Raw genomic sequence first — 19382 nt, 5'->3', positions numbered from 1 at the left:
CGGGACCGGTCCGGCGGCGAACGGAGGTCGGACGGCGGCGGGAGGACGGCCGGAAGTCTGCTGGGTGTAGAGAGAAAAAACTCGGGTGGGAAGAAGAAGAAAAATCGGGAGGGAGAGAGAGAGAAAGGAAGAAGAATGGGTTGGCTCGGCCCAGCCGACCAACACCCTTTTAAACCAAACTTCCAAAATAAAAACACCCCGAAAAATAATACCCGAATAAAAATTACCTTTTACTAGCTAAAATTTACCATTTTTACCGTAGTCGTATTTTCCTCATACGAATAATCCTCCGCACATAATCGTCCCCGAAACCCCTCTAGGGACCAATTAAACTATTTACTCAATGATCGAGACGGTAAAATTCTTATTATAATCACGCTAGTAAATAAAGTAAAAATATAAGGGTCGGGATGTGACACCTATGATTGTGATCAACGACAAAAATGAGAAGAAACAATTTGCCCCTGAAGAAGTATCTTCAATGGTTCTCGGTAAGATGCGTGAAATTGCAGAAGCCTATCTCGGATAGACAGTAAAGAATCTAATTATAACGATTCCGGCATACTTCAATAACTTTCATAGACAGGCGGCAAAAGATGCTGGTGTGATAGCCGACATGAATGTGATGCGTGTCCTTAATGAGCCAACATCCGCAACTATTGCATACGGTTTGGGGAAAAAAAAAAAGGCGACAATTATTGGTGGCAATAATGTCCCCATTTTTGATCTTAGGGGTGGTATCTTCGATGTTTCCCTTCTTAAAATTGAAAATGGGATTTTGGAGGTGAAAATTACTGCAGGAGATATACATCTCAAGGGTGAATATTTTGATGATAGAATGGTGAACCATTTTGTGCAAGAGTTCAAGAAGAAGCACATAACAACATGGAGAAAATTGAGAACATCATGCGAGAGAGCAAAAAGAACTCTTTCTTTAAAAGCCGAAACCACCATCGAGCTTGATTAATTCTTTATTTGAGGGTATCGACATCCACTCTAAAATAACAAGAGCAAAATTTGAAGGGCATACTACAACTTTAATGACTCATATTACAATTTTGAGGACTAATATTACTACTATGAGGACTCAATCTATAACTGTAGGACAAAGTTGATGCATGACATATATTAACACACTTTAAGTTTACCCATATCCTTGATGTTAATAATATATTCTTTTTTTTTCTTTTTCTTTTTTTTCTTTTTTGTAACAATGATGGATATATTCATGCTTATGGCTTACATGTACGTACCGGTATGAAGTTTTGTATATCATTTTATTCATGTACTCTCACCAACCAAATCAGATCAGTTTATGGGATCATTTGCTTACATTAAAGCCCACTGTTACTGATCCATGGATCATGTTAGGAGATTTTAACAATATACTAAACATTCTAGGAAAAAAAAAAAAAGGAGGTTCCCAAGTCACTACTACTTGTATGATTCGATTTCAAGACTTCTTGAATCAAGCTGGAGTGGTTTCACTATCATTTACAGGAAGTTCCTATCCTATACTTGGGACATCAAACAACATCGTGATGCTAATATTTGTGAAAGGTTACATAGAGTTGTGGCTAATACCATGGCTTATTGCTTATTCATTTGAGTGATCCACAATCAAATAGGAATGACAGAATTTTAATTCATGTTAGACTAGGATTAATATCCTAATATCTTAACCTAGTTCGACTAGATTCTTACTGCACCAGTCAGTTGGATTACGTCACCATGGTGAAGTGTACACCGTCTCGTTATTGCAATTCGAGCGAGAGAGAAAGATCATTGTCTAATATAGAAGTGGGATAAAATTACGGATCGATCACAGGAGTGTGGCAAACAAATATCTATGTGCGGCAGTTAGAACAATCAATCCTGATGAGCTACTGAGGGGGGTTGAAAATTGAAGCTGCGTTGGGACTTGGAGATATATGCTTGTTTAGGATTCATGGCCCAATTAGGATTCTAAATAAATATATGGGTGTCTGCTTTAATTTGTTCTAGTCCAGCGAGGATTAAGTGTCTTGCTAAGGAAACATAGGAATCCAGTTTCCTAACGGAATATTGCACTCTTATCCGTGTGTTGAACCTCTCGTTATAAATACTTGCAAATCAGACCTATTAGTTTCAATTGTCTCTGTCCGTCTAAAACAAATACACACAAGCTCTACTTATAATTGATAGATAATGGCATTAGCAGCAAAACGCGAGGCTCCAGCTATCGGCATCGATCTTGGAACTACTTACTCATGCGTTGGGGTTTGGCAACACGATCGCGTAGAGATCATAGCCAATGATCAAGGCAACAGAACAACACCGTCCTATGTTGCTTTCACTAATGAATGCCGGTTGATCGGTGATGCTGCCAAGAACCAAGTCACCACCAATCCAATCAACACTATTTTTGGTACGTCATCAATTTCATACTAAATATTTAGCTGGTTGTTCTAATGTAATATGTATATGAGCTTTTTTTCTTTCTCTGTTTTTTTACATTGGCTATCAATTACATGACTTCCCTATATGAAATTCAAAACGTGTATATAGATTTCACCAGGTACCAAAGTTCAAACTTCAATTAATCAAGTTAAACTGGATTCTATCCAAACTTTGTCGTCGTTGGACTTTTATTTTATATTTTTCATGGATTTATACCATTATCAGTGATAGTCATATTTACAATATTCACTTAATTAACTTTGACTATTCGTAACTAATGAATGCTCTTGTTTACTATCTTTCAGATGCAAAGCGATTAATAGGAAGAAGATTTAGTGATGCGTGTGTTAAGAGTGATATGAAATTATGGCCCTTTAAGATTCGTGGTGTGGGTGACAGGCCTATGATTATGGTCAACTACAAAAATGAAAAGAAGGAATTTGCCCCTGAACAAATATCTTCAATGGTCCTTAGTAAGATGCGTGAAATTGCAGAGGCCTACCTTGGACATGCAGTAAAGAATGTCGTTATAACAGTCCCCGCATACTTTAATAACTTTCAGCGACAAGCGACAAAAGATGCTGGTGTGATAGCAGGCATGAATGTGATGCGCGTCCTTAATGAGCCAACATCCGCAGCTATTGCATACGGTCTTGACAAAAGGGCCACAAACATTGGTGGTAATAATGTCCTCATTTTTGATCTTGGGGGTGGTACCTTCGATGTTTCCCTCCTTCAAATTGAAGATGAGATTTTTAAGGTGAAAGCTACTGCAGGAGATACACACCTCGGGGGTGAAGATTTTGATAATAGAATGGTGAACCACTTTAGGCAAGAATTTGAGAAGAAACACAAGAAAGACATCAGCAATGACCCCAAAGCACTAAGAAGAATGAAAACATCTTGTGAGCGAGCAAAGAGGACTCTTTCTTCGACTGCTGAAACCACCATTGAAATAGATTCTTTATTCGAGGGTATCGATTTCCACTCTAAAATAACAAGAGCAAAATTTGAAGAGCTTAACATGGATCTCTTTAGAAAATGCATGAAGACCGTGGAGGATTGTGTAGGGGATGCTAAAATGGATATAAATAGTATTCAAGATATTGTTCTTGTTGGTGGATCTAGTAGAATTCCCAAGATACAACAGCTATTGCAAGATTTCTTTAATGGTAAGGAGCTTTGCAAAAGTATCAATCCTGATGAATCAGTTGCATATGGCGCTGCGGTACAAGCTGCAGTTTTGCAGGGTGACATTGAGAAGGTGCAAGACTTGCTCTTGTTGGATGTAACTCCCATGTCCATTGGTTTGGAGACTCACACAGATGCATTTGAGGTTTTCATCCCAAAAAACACTACCATTCCCACTAAGAAAACTAAATTCGCCACAACTATCGTAAATAACCAATCTGGTTTGATAGTTCCTGTGTATGAGGGCGAAGAAACAATAGCCAAAAAAAATAAATTGCTGGGTGAGTTTGTGCTCAATGGTATTCCTCGTGGTGTAAAAGGTAAACCTCAAATTATTATTTGTTTTGAGATCGATGCCAATGGAATTTTGATTGTATCCGCTGAGGAAAAACGGCTCCAAATCAAGAACACGATCACCATTTCGAATTACAGAGGTGTGTTATCTAACGTGGAAATCGAGAAGATGATCAAGATAGAAGAAAAGTACAAGTTAGAGGAGGATGAATATAACAAGAAGGGATTTAGCTCTTCTGCCCTACGTAGGTTGTGAACATACTGAATTTCATAAATCGTGATCTTATGTTTAGTGTAGCTGATACCCTGTTTTGGTAGTTAATTTGTATCAATCTACAGTTAAATCCATACCCTGTTTTGGTGTTTCCCTTCATTTGGTCTCTCTTCTTTCTGTTTCATCTGCTATCAGTACAACGCTAGAAACCCATACTCAAACTAAGGAAGCCCTTCTAGTGAGGACCTTTAAGTTAAAGACTTGGTGAGGACTTTTCGGTTTATCCCACCTTTCGATCTTATATCCACATCTTGACCGTTCAGTTTATAGGTATTTATGAGTGGATCATTTCTTCAAATTTTCAGCTATATTGAAAATTATTAAGGCATTCATAAGTGTGATTTATCAATTATGAACTTGAACGGTTCATATTTGACAGATTTGGTTCGTCCATTAATTTGATATAGTTTGTTATCTTAACGAACACTAATTTGGGTGAAAATTTGTAGAAATGATATACTCATATAAACCTAAAAACTGAACGGATGAGATGTCAAAATGTGATCGAAAATTAGGTCTTTTAAACCATAAACCGAAAAGTCCTCACCAAGTCCTCAACTTAAGGGTCCTCACTAGAAGGGCTCCCCTCAAACTAATGTATTTTCTATAACAAATCCCGACCCGAGATGGGAGCTTTGACTTTTGGGAGATACCTATTTAGGAAGAGCTAGCAGACTTGTACAATTAGGATTCTAAATAAATAAATAAAGGACTCACCAAAGAAAGATGAGTATGGACCTGTGGGTCTTCCCAGACGTGCCTGGAGTAGGTGCTCTCTGGGATCATGGACCTTAAAACTCTAAAAGCAATGAAACTCGATTGTGTATTAGTTGCCATACATGGTGAGCATTACTGTTCTCAACTTCTCATGGTGGTCTACTTAATTACCAAAAAGTTTTCGAACTATCTCAGCTTGGCTCAATAAACTATCTCACGGCTCACGTACTAATTTATTTTATTTCTATCTCATCCCACATGGTCACCCATAACAAAATAAGTGTGTATAAAAAATTGACCTCTTTACCATAATGTTAAAAAGACGAAAAGGTCGATCCTTTTTTTAACACCGCGCACCTGTAACTGGGATCCTCTCTTATGTGGTAATAAGTAAATCTGAACTATCCAATCTTAATGGATGGCCATCGGCCAAGATTCTACAAAGCACTGATTCGATGAATCATCTATCCCAATACCAAGGCCTTGACCCATCAAATTCCTACTCCATTGATTGATAATAATTTGATTACTTGTATCAATCAATGGCTCGGCCGGACTCCGCCCGCTAACGAGAGACAGAGAGAGAGATTTTGAGAAAGATGAGAAAAACGAAATTTTGGGATAGATAAACGAAAATATCAACTAAACAATGTTGGAGAAATCTTGGCCATCCATTATGTACTTATGAGGCAATATGAGGAGGATATCAACTAAATACTGCAATACCAAGATGTAAAGCACTGACCTATAAGGCAATATGAGGAGGATGTCAACTTCGAAGTGCTTATATAAATCCATTCAAACCATGGCGGTTGAGGGATATACAATATGACAAAGACCACACAGTTGCACCAAATGCACATCACAATATGACAAAGAATGAACATCACTAGCCTTGTGCCTATTCTGCAGCCATACAGTGGCACCAAATGCACACATGTATGACAAAGACCAGAGGGCAGAGGGTTAAACTCAGTTTACACCCATGACAAGATTCACTTTTACACAATCCTATGTCTGATAAGATATTCTACTCACTAAGCAGCACAACATAAGAATTTACCTAAATGCATGATAAGCAGACTCCAAACCACTCCCATCTCCAGATTCACTTACAGCAGTGAAGATAATACCCCCATCCAACTTTGAGCACTCTTGTTCCACTAATAAGCCAAGGCAATACAAGACAATACATAATCTATAAAGCACTTCCCCTAATCCAAAGCAATGCAAGACAATACATAACATACCTCTGATTGTAATCTGTAAAGCACTTCCCAACATTTTGGTTTTATTTAAACTCTCACTAAATGCCTGATAAGCAGACTCCAAACTCTAATCCTGATTCACTAATAGTAGAGAATATAACATCCCATCCATCTTCAGCTCTCTTCACACCACTTAATATCCAAGACAATGCCTAACCTATCAGTGATTGTAAAGCACTGACCCAACATCTTGATATGATTAAACTCCACTTCAGGCCACCCACCCAAAACTGTAAAGCAGTACCACACCCACCATAATAAGACTAGACTATCAATTAATCCTGACCATAACAAGCCAACTATTTATGGTAAACGATAACTTCCCAATATCTTTAGTAAGATTCAAGTCTCATTTGTTTCACATTCAATTCATGGGAATACCCAGTATCCTTGATAAGTTTCAAGTCTCACTTCCTTTAAAAACACAGAATGAGAGTCCAGTCGAGGATGTACCACTTTCCCTATAATGGGAATACCCAGTATCCTACAATAAGATTGTCTTCCCTCAATTCACTTTTAAATTACTATAAATCAAGACAGCAAGCCCAGTAGAGTGGAATCCACAAGTAATTGGCACAGGGATTTAGGAACGTGATTCCCTCCCTTAAACTAAAACTAGAAAGGAAAAAACTAAACCCACAATATAGAAAAAGCACAATAATAATCGCACAAAACCCAAGGACTAATAATATAATCCAAAACTTATCCATACAAATCCATAAGCATACTGAAATAGACTGTTGTTAGAGTACCAAGCCCAAAACGGAAAGTAATTAAAGAAGTCTTAAAAGAAAATTACATTTATTCTGGGACTACGTGCTCTTCCCCTTGGGTTTGCGAATCATGATCCCGCCATTCACCGCCTTTTACGAATCGGGCCCCGAAGCCAGATCAGATAGATGATGAGGTCCTTGCGTTGATAGTTGGAGATCACCTTGGATGAAGCACCATCGTACTTTGCAGTAGCCTTAAGCTTCATGTTGCCGTTGGAGTAACCGACGTATGAGTAACCCATTTTTGAGCTAGAGTTTTGGTAATGGATGTTGATTTTCTAAATTGCTGCTGTGTTTAGGGATTAAGGTACGAGGGCTTATATAAGGTAGGGTAAGTGAGGTGAAGGGAAGGGGACGGGCCGGGACGGGAGGGTTCATAAGTAATTTTCACCATTTCTTTTCATTTTCTATTCAACTCTTTTTTTTCTTTCCTTTTTAAGTAATTACAAAATATATTATTAAGTGAAATGGCCACCAGAGTTTCCTTACAAATACGACACCGTCTTAGCAGTTGAGACACCAATACTAATTAGAAAACACATGCAATACCCAGATGCACCAATTAACTTCTAATGCTATTAACTTCACATATGTACTGATAATGCCTAGACCAAAGGATAATCATGTTACATTGTAATGTAAGAAAACGGAATGCAGCTGCACTTGCCTTTACCCGTAAAAGCTGCAAAGTTCTTCTTCACCCCCAAAACATCAAGAAAATGTTCACAGGCCGGCAGGATTTCAGTCGTTGCAAAATTGAGTGCCCACATGACCAAACCATAAGTGGACTTCTTCTGCTAGTCATCAACTCCACGCCTTGATAAACTTCTCCCTTTTCTCTACACGCATCAACCATAGTATTAGTTTGGGAATGCCTCAACGTCAGGACCAACCTATAAAGTATTAGGGTGGGCAGGATTTAAGGGAATCATGGCAACCTCTGCTTCTTAGCACCCTTTCACAAAAATGTCCCATCTGAAACATGAGAACTTCTGATCTGATTTAGGTGGCAAGCTAGAGCGCCTTGAGCTACTGTGAACTGAAACATTCGAATCATGAAATGAGCAAGTTTAGCTTTTTAAATTAGCAATCTAATGGTAGTAAAAGTAAAGACCCAAAGAGCATGTAAAAGAAAATATTAGAAGGAAACGTCAAACTATTTAACTAAATCATTAATTGTGAAAGATGCCCAAATAAACATGCAGAGCTAAGCTTGACAGTGGTCATCATACCTAGAAGCTCACTAATGGTGAATAAAACATGAGTAATAATGGTCCTAATCTAAGCATCAGTATACATAGATAACAGGAAAAGTTACATGGAGAGGAAACTTTCTTTTCACACTTTGATCCATGCTAGTTAGAGATGAACACTCTGAACTGTATTCCCATATAAGATTTCTCAGTGAAGGAAAGGTTCTTCCAAATAAATTAGCTAATTAATAACATATGGATAGACTGAAGAATGGCTATCAAACGACATCAGATGTTTACAGAAATCATCTGCTCTAAACTGCTCAAGGTAATGCGTGAGATACTGAGATATCTATTGGTCAATTGAAAAAGAAAAGGCAATACAGATAAATATAAAAGGAGCAACATAGCCTAGGAGCATTACCTGCATCTCTCCAGTAATAAGGCAGGAAGGACACAGCATAAGCAAGATCACGGTAATGTGTGGCCTTCATGCAATAGCAATGGTCCTGAGGTTTGTAGCATCCAGTTATGTAGTAACATGTCGCATACTCGAGGTTTGTGAGCATCGGAACCTATGTAAAGCAAGAAATTTATTGTTATGATAGGACTGGGCAATTGAAAAAAAAAATGTAAACTTCTTCGGTAAGTGCTCAGTAATACCTAACTACAAAGTCAGTCTGCCATGAATATAGAGAGCAAATAGAAATCAATCAGAAACATGATTTGATTGCTTTTAAGTTTACATACATACAGTCTACTTCAAGGTTTCAGCTTAGATCTTACCAGTTTGATGGCTTCCTAATCTGATTTTGAATAATTTTATGCATGTTGTGCAGGGATTAAATCTTGTTCTCAGGCTAGCTTGGTTGCAAACTGTTCATCATTCATGTTTTGGACATGTGGACTACAGAGTAACAGGGCTATTCTTCCTTGAAGTCATTAGAGGGTTATGGAACTTTTAAAAGGCTGTTCTTCATATATATCAGTCGACATGTGCAGCCATATGACATTAACATGAAACTAAACTCGTCTTTTTGATTGCTGGATCTAATGATCAATTTATTTCAATGGTCCGAGTTGGAGAATGAGCATCTAAATAATGCAGGGAAGTCTAGAGCAGTTAAAACCGTACCACTTCCTGGATATCTATTTAGTCTTGTTGTAATGCAGCTGCTAGATATATAGACAATTGTTTCCTCTCAAGCTATAGAAAAACAAAATGCATATTTTGGTTCATATAAGTTTTTGGCCATTAACCAATAAATTTTCGGCCTCAATCATATCCTCATTCCATTGGCGAGAATATGTAATGTCCGAAGTTATTTTGTTTTGGTGTATGCTCCCTGGGAGTTGAATCTAAAAGTAAAGACCGGAGAAAATGAATCAGCAAATCCTAAAAGTAAAGAACTTACATATGTAGCATCGAGTTGTAGCCTTAAAACGACTTTCACATTTCTCTTCTGAAGCTTCGATTAACTGGTCCTCGACATTTCTGGATAATCAATATGTACTAAATTGCAAAGCATCAACATCCTGTCCTGCATTGGTATCAGATTGTTTTTAAGATTAATAATAGAAAGAAATCTCCAATTAACAGTACAAAATTACAATTTCTGAACAACTCAACCAAGAAAATTTATTCCAGAGACTGAGCAAAATCATTGCACAATAACCAGTAATATACAATTTTCAAATGGTAAAAAGAACGTAAAGACAATTTCCTTATCATCAATCTCCACCTTATTTCTCAAAAGCCAAGAGAGCACTCTTGATATTCACTTTTGATAATTGGTTTTTGGCTAAGCATATATATAGAAGCATATTTCAACCATATGTAAATAGCAAAATTAGAGTTAGCTTTACCTTAATGTGCCTATCCTAAATCTTTAGGCAGCAGATCAAGACTGACGGCATTCCCAATCGTTTCCCTCTGAAACAGAGTAACAACGTCAGCCAGACATTTTATACATGCTCCGAAGACTTGCAATTGAAGTTTCCAAATGCAAAGTCATCAAGTGATAGATTAGCTTAGATTCATAAAGACATAAGATTATGACATAACTCAAAGCTACCTGTTTATCCATTTGCTACTTAGAATCATGTATTAACAACTGAGGACATGGTAGCAACTGGTATGTCAATCCTGCAAATTTAGCGAGGCACTATATTTAGATACATGCATTGTAATTCACCAAATTAAGGAAACATTATGCAAAGTTGTTGAATCTCATCTAACCCATATCGTCCCTACTAAGGACGATGCTTTAGAGCTTAGATCACATTCTTTAAGATCTGCTAAACGATAGAAAGAGATATGCATCATGGGAACAGGTAGGATTTTGAAATCACAGGCTACATTTGCAACTGTGAGATACATACAACTTGGTAATACAAAGATCACTTCTTGTTAGCCGCAATAATGCACCGGTTTTGAGAAGCCAAAATCATTATACTGGTGTCAGGCCTTGTAGCTTACCTTAATCATTTGGAGGAGATCATAGCCTGTCATTCCCCGCATACAGTAATCTGTAATGAACAAATTCACGTTTACATCCCCCAGCAAGAGCTGAGAAATGGAATCAGATATTGATAAATCAAAGCTACATAATGTCACACGAAGAAAAAAAAGTAAGAAAATCCCACAAATGAAACAACCCAAAAATGAAATACCTGATGATGAATGTTTGGAGACACGGAAAGAGCTTTTGCAATGTCAGTTTGATCCACTTCATCATTCAAACTATAAATTGTAAAGCAGTACTTCCAGAGTCTACAGTAGTAAGCCAGTAACTGCAAAAACAGACGAAACCCAGAAGATTTAGCACTCCATTAGAATTAGAATCAGAGCAAAAGACATTGATTGTTAATATGCCAAAATAAAATAAAAAATTCTATTCAATATTCAGAATCCAAACCTCAAACAATACCCATCAACAATTATTTTTCTCTCTCAATCTGAGGACAAACCCAGAAACAGATGCCGAAGAAGAATGAGATTAACGGAGTAAGAGAAAGAGTAACTATAATGATTCTAATTTGGAAACAAAAGAGGATAGTGGAAAGTACCAATTCCAGATTCCAAGCTTCCTTCCAGCAAATAGAAATCAATCACAAAACAAAACCAAAACGAAAGAGACATGGAAGTGGCAATCTTTTCTGAGACAGAAAGACTGACAGAGAGAGAGAGAGAGAGCGCAGAAGGATAAAGAGAGGAAAAAAGGAGAAAGTCTCGAGTTCGCTCTAGAAGCTTCAGGAGGCGACGAGCAAGAGAAAGGGTGGATCAAAAAGAGCTGGGTTCAATCACAGGAAAAAAGGAGAAGCGAAGATTTGAGCTCGCTCTGGAAGCTTCAAGAGGCGGCCAGCGAGACAAAGGGCAAAACTGGTCATTACACTGTTGCTGCAGGCCCAACAGCAACAACCAACACTGTTAAACACTGATAGCACTGTTCCTTATGAACAGTCCTAACAACAAATAGATATATAATAATAATAAAGTAAAAGTAAATGTGAAGAGCAAAAATGCTCATAATCTGCCTCAATAATTAAATTAAGCACCATAAAGCTTACCAACCAATGATACCTATAGTTCCCAACTTCAAATGATTTAAGAGGCCAACCATCTTCAAAAATCCCCTTGGCAGATACCAACCAAAATTTTCGTTCCCAGATTATTATTAAATGTAAATGTCAAGTCAACGGCAGAATCTTAGCCTACCTTTGCACACCACCGTTAGTCTTCAGCAAGCATCCGGGCGAAGCAACTTTACGCCAGGGAGCATAAGGTTGAGACTTTAGACCTTAGAAACTCAGCGTACAATCAGAATCATTTCTCTCCAATTGACATGATTGAGGAATTACACTTATTAAAGAAAATATCAAGGTTTTGGTGCATGCACCCAAAAACACCAAGAAATCATGGATAACTCTTTGGAGTTGTGGCAACTTGTACGTTGACACAGACAGGTTCCATACACAATTAGTCAATTACTAATGTAAATCAACAGTTCCCAGTTCCGACCAAGGGAAACCATTTAATTGTCAGTCAACTATTTCAGGCAGATGAATCCGCCACAAAGTAGTAACTGTACTGGTTAGAAATGGATTTATGATGCTTTCTAAATGTGAGATGTTAGATGTGTGCAAGACACCATTAAGTTATCAATCCCAGATGTGGAATTGAGATAATGGGGAGAACTACCAGGCTCCTAGCATAACACTCCACCTCCTCAAGCTTTGAAAGGGAATAGTTTGGCATATCAATGAACTCAACACAAAAAACAAATATTTTCACAATATTAAGATTGTTCCACTGGACAAATATTTAACAGAATATGGACTAATGAAGCAAATATTGTGTCCATCCATGTGCGTAAACAGATAAAACACGGAAGAAACAACAAACCAAGTAAAAAATAAAGATAATACTTACAATAGTACCTGAAACTGAGAGCTGCTGGGGCAGTGAGCCAATTCGGTAGCTTCCAGAACTTCTTCCAATAACATAACTTCAGAAGAGAAATCACATTGAGAGTATTATTGTTTCTTATCGAATAAATAGTGCCTGGATCATCAGCAGATATATATATATATATATATATATATAGAGAGAGAGAGAGAGGTGCCAGAGCCATCAGCAGAGATGTATGGACCAGTAGGCGGCGCAAAGCTTGTATGTCAATTTACATGAGTCCACAAGTCCCAAGAAACACAGTGAAAATCTCATGTTCAAGCACTTTTGAGGAAGATATGCATCACAACATTGTAATGCAATGACATAAGCTCCCTCTCTGATTATAATACACGGCGCACTCAACATTCCAGTCAAGATCTGTTGTCGAAAGAAAGTTGATCTCCAGAATATCATGCAGCTGAAGAATGAAATCAGGAAGAAACCAAAACCTGACTCGCCCTCCTAGCTAACTCGTGCCACCGATTCTATTCTGTTTTTTCTTCTTAGCACATCAGGAATAAGGATTTCATATGAAAAACGCCCATCAAGTCCCATGTCTTTCTAGGTTGGACCAAGCAGTCATGTCTTTACCCTTTGCATCTTCATCTTTTCCAAAGCCCAGATCCATTCTTCTGGATCTTCGTTAGTTAAACTTCTGAAAAACACAGTTAAATAGTTAAAGTGGCTATTGATATCAAAAATAATACTCTCATAGATGCGATGTTTCATTCATATTAGACAATGTCATGGGATGAATATAACACCCGTAACCAGAAGGGTTGCACCCTAAATTAGAAACAAACCTACGGGTAAACGTCGCTACCTATCATAGGCTTTAGCCCTATTCCAAGTAGTGCATGCGCCATCTTCACCTCTACATCAAATCAAGAGCTTTGTCCTCTGTAATCTCTGAGTGTCTGGGTAAGACCTGAGAGAGAAAAAAAAAAAAAGGTTTAGCTAATCAGCATCTTTTAACAATATTAGTTTAGATAAAACATTTGCTTTAAGAACTTGAGAAAGCTCTCCATCATGATAAAATACCAAAAAGAAAACTATCCTTAATTCTGAAGAAACTGAATAAATCGATTTGATTTGCAGTTCTGCAATAACTCCTGTACACGAAATAATCTATTCATAATACTAATACTTAATAAAATTTGAAAACATGTTCAATAGTTTAAAGCATCAATATATTTCCATATTTTCTACCTCAAAAAAAAAAAAAAAAAAAAGTAGAATACGTCACGAAAACACATTTCCAGAGTATTAATATTCTAAAATATAAAAGCATAAAAATGTTACCAAACACCACCTTCTAAAATAATACCAAACACCACCTTCTAAAATAACACCATGTTTATATAACTTAGGATCTAATACCAAAGGGAAGGACTCTAATCCAATAAAGAGCACAAAAAACCAGTATTATTTTAATACATAGAGCTCTACAACGATGTATAGGAACTTGAACAAAAGATCTATACCACAATAAACATGAGCACAAAAAATGAAAATATGGCATGAAAACATTACTGAACACCACCTTATGATTTCTCACCATGTATTATAAACTAATACCAAAGGGATGGACACTAAACTATCAGAGAGACAAAAAAAAAAAAAAAAAAATTAATTAGATAATACAAACAGCAAAAAGAAGAAGGATTTAGACATGGGCTTGAACAAAAAAGCTATACCCCAATACGCATGAGCACAAAACATGAAAATACAGGCATGATAACAATACCGAACACCACCTTATGATGCTCACCATGTTTATATAACATAAAAACTAACATAGAACTGATACCAAAGGGAATGAATCTGATAGATATGATCGTTGCTATCCTGACTAGTCTCTCTACTAGCTAGTCGAACAACTGCACTCACTCTCTTATTTATAAGTATTTACACATGAAGGTTGCAGAAGTTTTAACCTTGAATCCAGCTACATTTAAGCTGATCCAATTATGCAACTACTCATCTCAAGGTATGCAAAATGCTATGAGTTTAACCAACCAGCTTAGAAGTAGCTGGATTCAAGGTTAAAACTTCTGAAACCTTCGTGTTTAAACACTTATAAACAAGAGAGTAAGTGTAGTTGTTAGACTAGCTAGTAGAGAGAATAGTTAGGATAGCAATGATCAAATCTATTAGAGTCATTCCCTTTGATCGTTGCTATCATAACTAGTCTAACAACTACACTCTCTCACTTATAAACAAGAGAGTGACAAGAGGTTGAGTGTACTTGTCAGACTAGCTAGTAGAGAGACTAGTTAGGATAGCAATGATAAAAGGGAACGGCTCTAATAGGTATGATCGTTGCTATCCTAACTGGTCTCTCTACTAGCTAGTCTAACAACTACACTCACTCTCTTGTTTATATGTGTTTACAAATGAAGATTTCAAATGTTTTAATCTTGAACACTTTTGGGTTGTTACTCCCAATACATCTCTATAGTATGTAAAATGCTACGAGTATAAACCTCAATAAGCATGAGCACTAAAGAAAAAAAATGAACGCCACCTTATGATATAACTTGGAAACTAATAACAAATGGATTAAACAGAAATATAGCGATATTAATAAAATGATAATGATTTCTCCCCAGATCTATATAACTTAGAACTCTGAACTTGAACATCGTTTAGTTAGTTTTTTTTTTTAAGGGGTTTTACAAAACTGCTTAGGTGGGAGGCTCAGCCCCTCACTATTGTTAGTTCAATGCAAATAGACTGGAGTATTACTCGGAAATCAGGGTTTCGGTGGAGCTCCGCTTTCAATCAATCCCTACATAAATCTGTACATCAAATCAATTTAGTCTCCGTCCTCGGTCCGGTCCCTTAGAGTCTGCCTGCAGACAGATCTGACAAATTAAAATTGAACCTGGTAAAGATCCTGTCGTAATAATATTAAAGCTTGACCCAGAAAAGCAAACAAACCCTGAATTTGGCATCGGATAGGGAATTGTTCTCTTGTGTTCGAGCCCAAAATCAATGTCCAACGCTTTCGCCATCCATAGACATCTCTCCCCAACCCCAACTGCAAAAACAGCAGCAAGAAATACCGAAGCGCAGAGGACAGGTTTGCCGATCGGATTACTCTGCATCTATAGGCCCTTTTTGCAGCCACCATCGCAAGAGTGGCTAATTTTCTTTTCTTTTTTTTGGAATACGACGAAACGATGGCGGCTCGTGATACTTTTTAGGTCTGTGGTACATTACTTTTTGGTTAATGACGCCTGACACGCCGGTCATCTGTTAACATGTGGCATCTGTATCAACCGCAGATGGAAAAAAGTTGATTAATTAAATTATTACGCACGAATAACACTTTGTGTTCAACGGTAATTCCACATTCTCAACAAACAACAAAAACTAAATAAACACTTGACCTGTCTTTTTTAAAGACTCGACTTCGGTGACCATGTATGGTCACTTGCAAATGACTAACACCAATGGAGAAGGGATACGTGTCCCGTTAAAGAGTTTAGGTTTGACTTTGAGGGCACTGTAAGGGGTTATTGGTAATTTGTATTTATATTTAATTGTTTTTCTGGCCACGTGTCATTTCTTCATTGGTGTTTGTCATCGTTAGTAACCAGACCTTGTCACCCAAGTTTTTTCCTCTTTTTAGAGAAACGAAATAAGGACCGACTCATCGATTCTTTTCCCGCTCCTGACAAGGACATACAGAGGAAAACGATGCAAGTCATGTAACTGTTGATTTTGCTTGTCTTGCGAATAAACCAATTTATACACTCGATCAAGCTTGGCTTCTGACCGGCGTCGTCGTAAGCTTTATATTTCTGGGCTGATTAAACACATGCAGGGGCGTAGTCTGGAATACACCAAAGTTTTCTGGGTTGCTCCTTCATATAGGTTTCTGCAAAAGACGAGTTTCATATTGAAGTACGACATCCTGTATATGTTTGATGGATCCAAACATAAGAACATTGCTGATGAAGGCAAAGATCGATGTTTCTCAAATTAATATAACACGTCGAACAATGTTCGATGTATCTCATCAGAAGAAGAAAATTGCTGATGGAGCCAAAGGACCAGTACAATTAGGATTCTTGGAACAATTAGGATTGCAAATAAATAAAGGACTCGGAGATAGTTGTTTTCCTAACTTTTCTTACTAGGAAAACCTAGGAATCCAGTTTCCTAACGGAACACTGCTACATTATTCGTGTGTTGAATCTCTCGTTATAAATACTTGCAAATCAGACCCATTAGTTTCAAGCTTGTTTCGATTGTCTCAGTTTGTCTAAAACAAATATATCTTCACAAACACATCCAATTGATAATGGCATTATCAGCAAAAGGCGAGGCACCAACTACTTACTCGTGCGTTGGGGTTTGGCAACACAATCGTGTAGAGATCATAGCCAATGATCAAGGCAACAGAACAACACCGTCCTATGTTGCTTTCACTAATGAATGGCGATTGATCGGTGATGCTGCCAAGAACCAAGTCACCGCCAATCCAATCAACACTGTTTTTGATGCAAAACGATTAATAGGTAAAAGATTTAGTGATGCATGTGTTTAGAGTGATATGAAATTATGGCCCTTGGTTCGTGGTGCGGGTGACAAGCCAATGATTGTGGTCAACTACAAAAATGAAAAGAAGCAATTTGCCCCTGAACAAATATCTTCAATGGTTCTCAGTAAGATGCGTGAAATTGCAGAGGCCTACTTGAGACAGACAGTAAACAAAGTTGTTATAACAGTCCTGGCATACTTCAATAGCTTTCAATGACAGGCGACAAAAGATGTTGGTGTGATAGCAGGCATGAATGTGATGCGTGTCCTTAATGAGCCAACATCCGCAGCTATTGCATATGGTCTTGACAAAAAGGCCACAAACATTGGTGGTAATAATGTCCCATTTTTGATCTTGGGGGTGGTACCTTCGATGTTTCCCTCCTTAAAATTGAAGATGGGATTTTTGAGGTGAAAGCTACTGCAGGAGATACGCATCTCGGGGGTGAAGATTTTGATAATAGAATGCTGACCCACTTTATGCAAGAATTTGAGAAGAAACACAAGAAAGACATCAGCAATAACCCCAAAGCATTAAGAAAATTGAGAACATCTTGTCAGCGAGCAAAGAGGACTCTTTCTTCAATTATTGAAACAACCATTGAAATAGATTCTTTATTCGAAGGCATCGACTTCCACTCTAAAATAACAAGAGCAAAATTTGAAGAGCTCAACATGGATCTCTTTAGAAAATGCATGAAGAATGTGGAGAAATGTCTTGGGGATGCTAAAAGGGATAAGAATAGTATTCAAGATATTGTACTTGTTGGTGGATCTAGTAGAATTCCCAAGGTACAACAGCTATTGCGAGACTTCTTTAATGGTAAGGAGCTTTGCAAGAGTAGTATCAATCCTGATGAATCAGTTGCATATGGCACTGCGGTACAAGCTGCACTTTTGTAGGGTGGCATTGAGAAGGACTTACTCTTGTTGGATGTAACTCCCCTTTCTATTGGTTTAGAGACTCACAGGGGAAATTTTTTGGTTTTCATCCCAAAGAACACTACCATTCCCACCAAGAAAACTAAAATTGGCTCAACTTTCATAAATAACCAACCTACTTTGATGGTTCCTGTCTATGAGGGCGAAGAAAACATAGCCAAAAAAAATAGATTGTTGGGTGAGCGTTTGCTTGATGGTATTCCTCCTGGTCCAAAAGGTAAGCCTCAAATCATTGTTTGTTTTGAGATCGATGCCAATGGAATTTTGATTGTATCCGCTGAGGAAAAACGGCTAGGGATAAAGAACATGATCACCATTTCGAATTATAGAGGCGGTCTAACGTCGAAGTCGAGACGATGATCAAGGTAGCAGAAAAGTACAAGAAGGGATCTAGTTCTTCTTCCCTGCGTAGGTTGTACTGAATTTCATAAATCGCGAGTCTTTGTTTAATGTTGCTGATACCCTTTTTTTAATTTGTATCAATCCAGCGTTAATTAAGTCCATGTCATTTTCTCCGTCTCTCATTTCCCTTCATTAGTTCTCTCTTATTTCTGTTTCATCTGCTTTGAGCACAACGCTAGAAACTCAACTTAGAATTATGGTTTCTTGAACAGTGGCAGATCTAGGATTTAAAGATAGGGTGGGCTTGAACTTTGGCCGAAAGGCAAATTTTTTTTTTTCCAGTACAACCATGCAAAGTGTAGGAGCTCAACCATAACTTACAATTTCAGATTCTATATAAGAAGAAAGAGATAGAAGGAGATTATGCCTACTTTTTGTAGGTGAGTGGAGGCGGAGGGCCGGAGGCGAGTCGTCGCTATCGGGGAGGACCGGAGGAGGCCGGGAAGAAGGAGATTATGGTGGAGCCGTGGAGGACTGGAGGGGAGTGGAGGCGGAGCCGCAGAGGGGAAGAGGGATAGCCGGATAGGTCATAGGTGAGTGACTGTGACACGACCCACCCCGAATTTCACCCTGAAACCCAGAATAAGTCGTGCGGGGACCACCTCCAAGGAAAATTTACTGAAAAGATTAAGAAAATCTCCCTTGTAGATGGACAACCCTAACTCGAAAATTTCATATTACACTTCTGAACATCACATAATATACAAAAATTCTAAAGTATTCAGAGCTACTAAACACAAGCGGAAGCAAGAAAACACGAGTAGGTCGAACAGGTAACCTACTGATGAAAACTGGCCGAAAAGACGGGTGACTATGCCTCGTCTCCTACTAGATCAACCCGAACTCTGCAGACTGGGCAATTTAAAACGAAGGGCCCAGGGGAAA

The 19382-nt window shown here is 37.9% G+C and overlaps 1 protein-coding gene, 1 non-coding gene and 2 pseudogenes across 2 annotated transcripts; 3 read left to right on the top strand and 1 right to left on the bottom strand.

Moving 5' to 3' along the window:
- The first annotated feature begins 421 nt into the window (after positions 1-421).
- On the top strand, positions 422-1115 carry LOC101301263 (annotated as a pseudogene).
- A 1084-nt stretch (positions 1116-2199) lies between these two features.
- On the top strand, positions 2200-4180 carry LOC101300979 (heat shock cognate 70 kDa protein-like). The gene is made up of 2 exons (XM_004292108.1): positions 2200-2407; positions 2745-4180. Exon 2 carries the CDS (start codon positions 2798-2800, stop codon positions 4178-4180), a length of 1383 nt encoding a protein of 460 aa, XP_004292156.1. The 5' UTR covers positions 2200-2407; positions 2745-2797.
- A 3213-nt stretch (positions 4181-7393) lies between these two features.
- LOC101305226 lies at positions 7394-11385 on the bottom strand. Its single transcript, XR_183904.1, has 7 exons — positions 10823-11385; positions 10629-10718; positions 10225-10295; positions 10016-10082; positions 9565-9690; positions 8574-8724; positions 7394-7995 (listed from the first exon to the last, which is right to left on the bottom strand). It is a non-coding gene; the product is annotated as an uncharacterized LOC101305226 (transcript).
- Positions 11386-16950: 5565 nt separating this feature from the next.
- Positions 16951-18517, top strand: LOC101300693 (annotated as a pseudogene).
- Positions 18518-19382: the final 865 nt, after the last annotated feature.

Source organism: Fragaria vesca, linkage group LG2 (genome assembly GCF_000184155.1).
Source record: "Fragaria vesca subsp. vesca linkage group LG2, FraVesHawaii_1.0, whole genome shotgun sequence".
Lineage (NCBI taxonomy): Eukaryota > Viridiplantae > Streptophyta > Magnoliopsida > Rosales > Rosaceae > Fragaria > Fragaria vesca.
This window is presented reverse-complemented; position numbering and strand designations above follow the sequence as displayed.

Coding starts and splice junctions, on each gene's coding strand:
- LOC101300979 (XM_004292108.1), top strand. CDS start 2,798: ATGAAATTATGGCCCTTTAAGATTCGTGGTGTGGGTGACAGGCCTATG.